A 1,967-nucleotide genomic window follows, 5' to 3' on the forward strand; every position below is an offset into this window, starting at 1 on the left:
CGTCGCAGAGCGCGCCGTTCGCGTCTGGCGGCGTCGGCAGGTCGTCCACAACGCAGGCGACGGGACCGACGACGATTTGAGTCAGCGAGACACCCTCGTGTACCAGTGTTGTCGTCGCACTTCGAGGCCCCGCACAGACGAAGAGGAGGTCGCGCCCCGGTACCTACCGTCGCTCCATGAGCAGCGCTCTTCAGTCGCACACAGGTTCTTTACCGCAGCTTTCCAAGAAAAGACTAATGACAAAAGGCGCGTTTGCTCGGCCGGGTACAAAACCCACTCGAGTCCGATATAGCGAGACGGGACGTTGTGTCGATGTCGATGCCACACTATTGGCGTGCTGCACGACACCACGGTGCAGCGAATGCCGGTTGACTGGACGAGCACGGCCTCGACGAGCTGCCATTGCGTCGGGCTCAAAAGCTCCGGGGTCTACTTGACATTAGTACGACGGGAATCCTAGCTAGGATTTAGTACATTGCAGAGGTAGACTTCGTCTGTCGCCAAGCGATGTTCGAGCACATCGATGTGCAAGAAGCCAATGCCGTCTTGGCAGTGGTAGCCAAACCGGCGCAACGGATCGAGCGTCGGCCAGAGACCGTGGCGCTGGTATTGAAAGGCAACGTCGCGTGCCCACACAACCACGTCGCGGCTAATCGGCTCGTTGACCGCACTCCAGTCGTAGCCTGTACTGAGAAACCAGTGGCTGCCATGCGCCAAGACCGCCGCATTGTCTTGCGCAGTCCACTGCGTGAGAAAGGCCGCTCGAAACAACTGCTTGACGACGCTCTCGGCCGCCGTCGGTGCGCCGCGCCAGTGCGCCATCGCGGCGCGGATCGACTCGAGGCTCAGCGACGTCCGATGGAGGAGCACCGTAACGTCGGTGGCCGGCCACGTCGTCATGCTTTCGCGGTAGTCGGGCCAAAACGATTGCACCGGCTGAAAAGCTCGGTTGCCAAAGGCATCGTCGCCACCGACCCACGTCACGTGCAACGACGGCGCTCGTTCTTGCGGCGTCTGGACATAGATCAGTGCGTCGCAGCCCAGCAGACCCTACGTGAAAGCCAGCACCTTGACACAATGCAACTCGAAATGGCAAGTGCTTGCCGGCAGCGTTACACGGTACCGCCGTTGCGGCTGCAGATTGTCAAACGTCAGTACGCCAGGCTCGGCGCGATAGAGCCGTTGGCGGCAGACATACCTACAAGAAGATGTGGAGACGATGGACAAGCAAGTCAAAGCGACTGACCGAGTCTGGGTCACAACGTCCATGGCCTCGCCAAGCACAACCGCGTCACCATCGAGTTCGATCAAAAGTTGGGCACTCCGCGCCGTGACGAGACCAACGACAGGACCGACCTACGCGGAGAGAAGTAAGCATGACGCAAGCAATGGCATGGTCGGTACCACGATGCGCGGCGGTGCGACCCATCGCGCTGTTGCGATACTCTGCGGCACAACGTCGGCAGGTGTCTATCTTCAGCGTGAGGCATGCCACCAATGCGACGACCAAGCTACCGTCACACGGACATCCAGCTGGCCAAAATGCGTCTCCCAGTGGCATGGCGCGTGCTCGACAGTAAACATTGTACCGACAGCGTACGTCGGATAGGCGGCCACGAGCGGTATGAGCGGTCGTCGTTGGCGCAGCGCGCCACACAAAAGCTGCTGGAACGAGTAGGGTGTTCCCGTGAGGTGCACAGTCGACGTTGCCCCCGAACCGAGCGTTGGCGCCAGTAGCACGAGTCGTCTCGCAGTGTCGTGCAGGCGCCACAGCGACAAGGCATCGAGGATACGACGGGTCGACTCCATTTCCGGCGGCGCTTCCTCCAGAGGCAGCAGCGGTGCCGTCGTCAGCACCACACAAAACCGACGATGTGGTGTCGCGTAAGAGGTGCCCGAGGGTCTCGGCGCTGGTTGGCGTCTGCGGCAGGAGCAGCAGCGATAGAGGACCGTCCCGGTACAGCGCG

General features: G+C 61.2%; 1 protein-coding gene across 1 annotated transcript; it reads right to left on the reverse strand.

Annotated features, from left to right (window-relative positions):
• Positions 1-474: 474 nt before the first annotated feature.
• On the reverse strand, positions 475-1,050 carry SPRG_18409 (hypothetical protein; the record flags this gene model as incomplete). The annotated part of the gene is made up of 1 exon (XM_012357847.1): positions 475-1,050. A coding segment is annotated over one exon (576 nt), but the record flags the coding sequence as incomplete, so codon positions are not given.
• Between the last annotated feature and the right edge of the window lie 917 nt (positions 1,051-1,967).

Source organism: Saprolegnia parasitica (assembly GCF_000151545.1).
Source record: "Saprolegnia parasitica CBS 223.65 unplaced genomic scaffold supercont2.1177, whole genome shotgun sequence".
Lineage (NCBI taxonomy): Eukaryota > Oomycota > Saprolegniomycetes > Saprolegniales > Saprolegniaceae > Saprolegnia > Saprolegnia parasitica.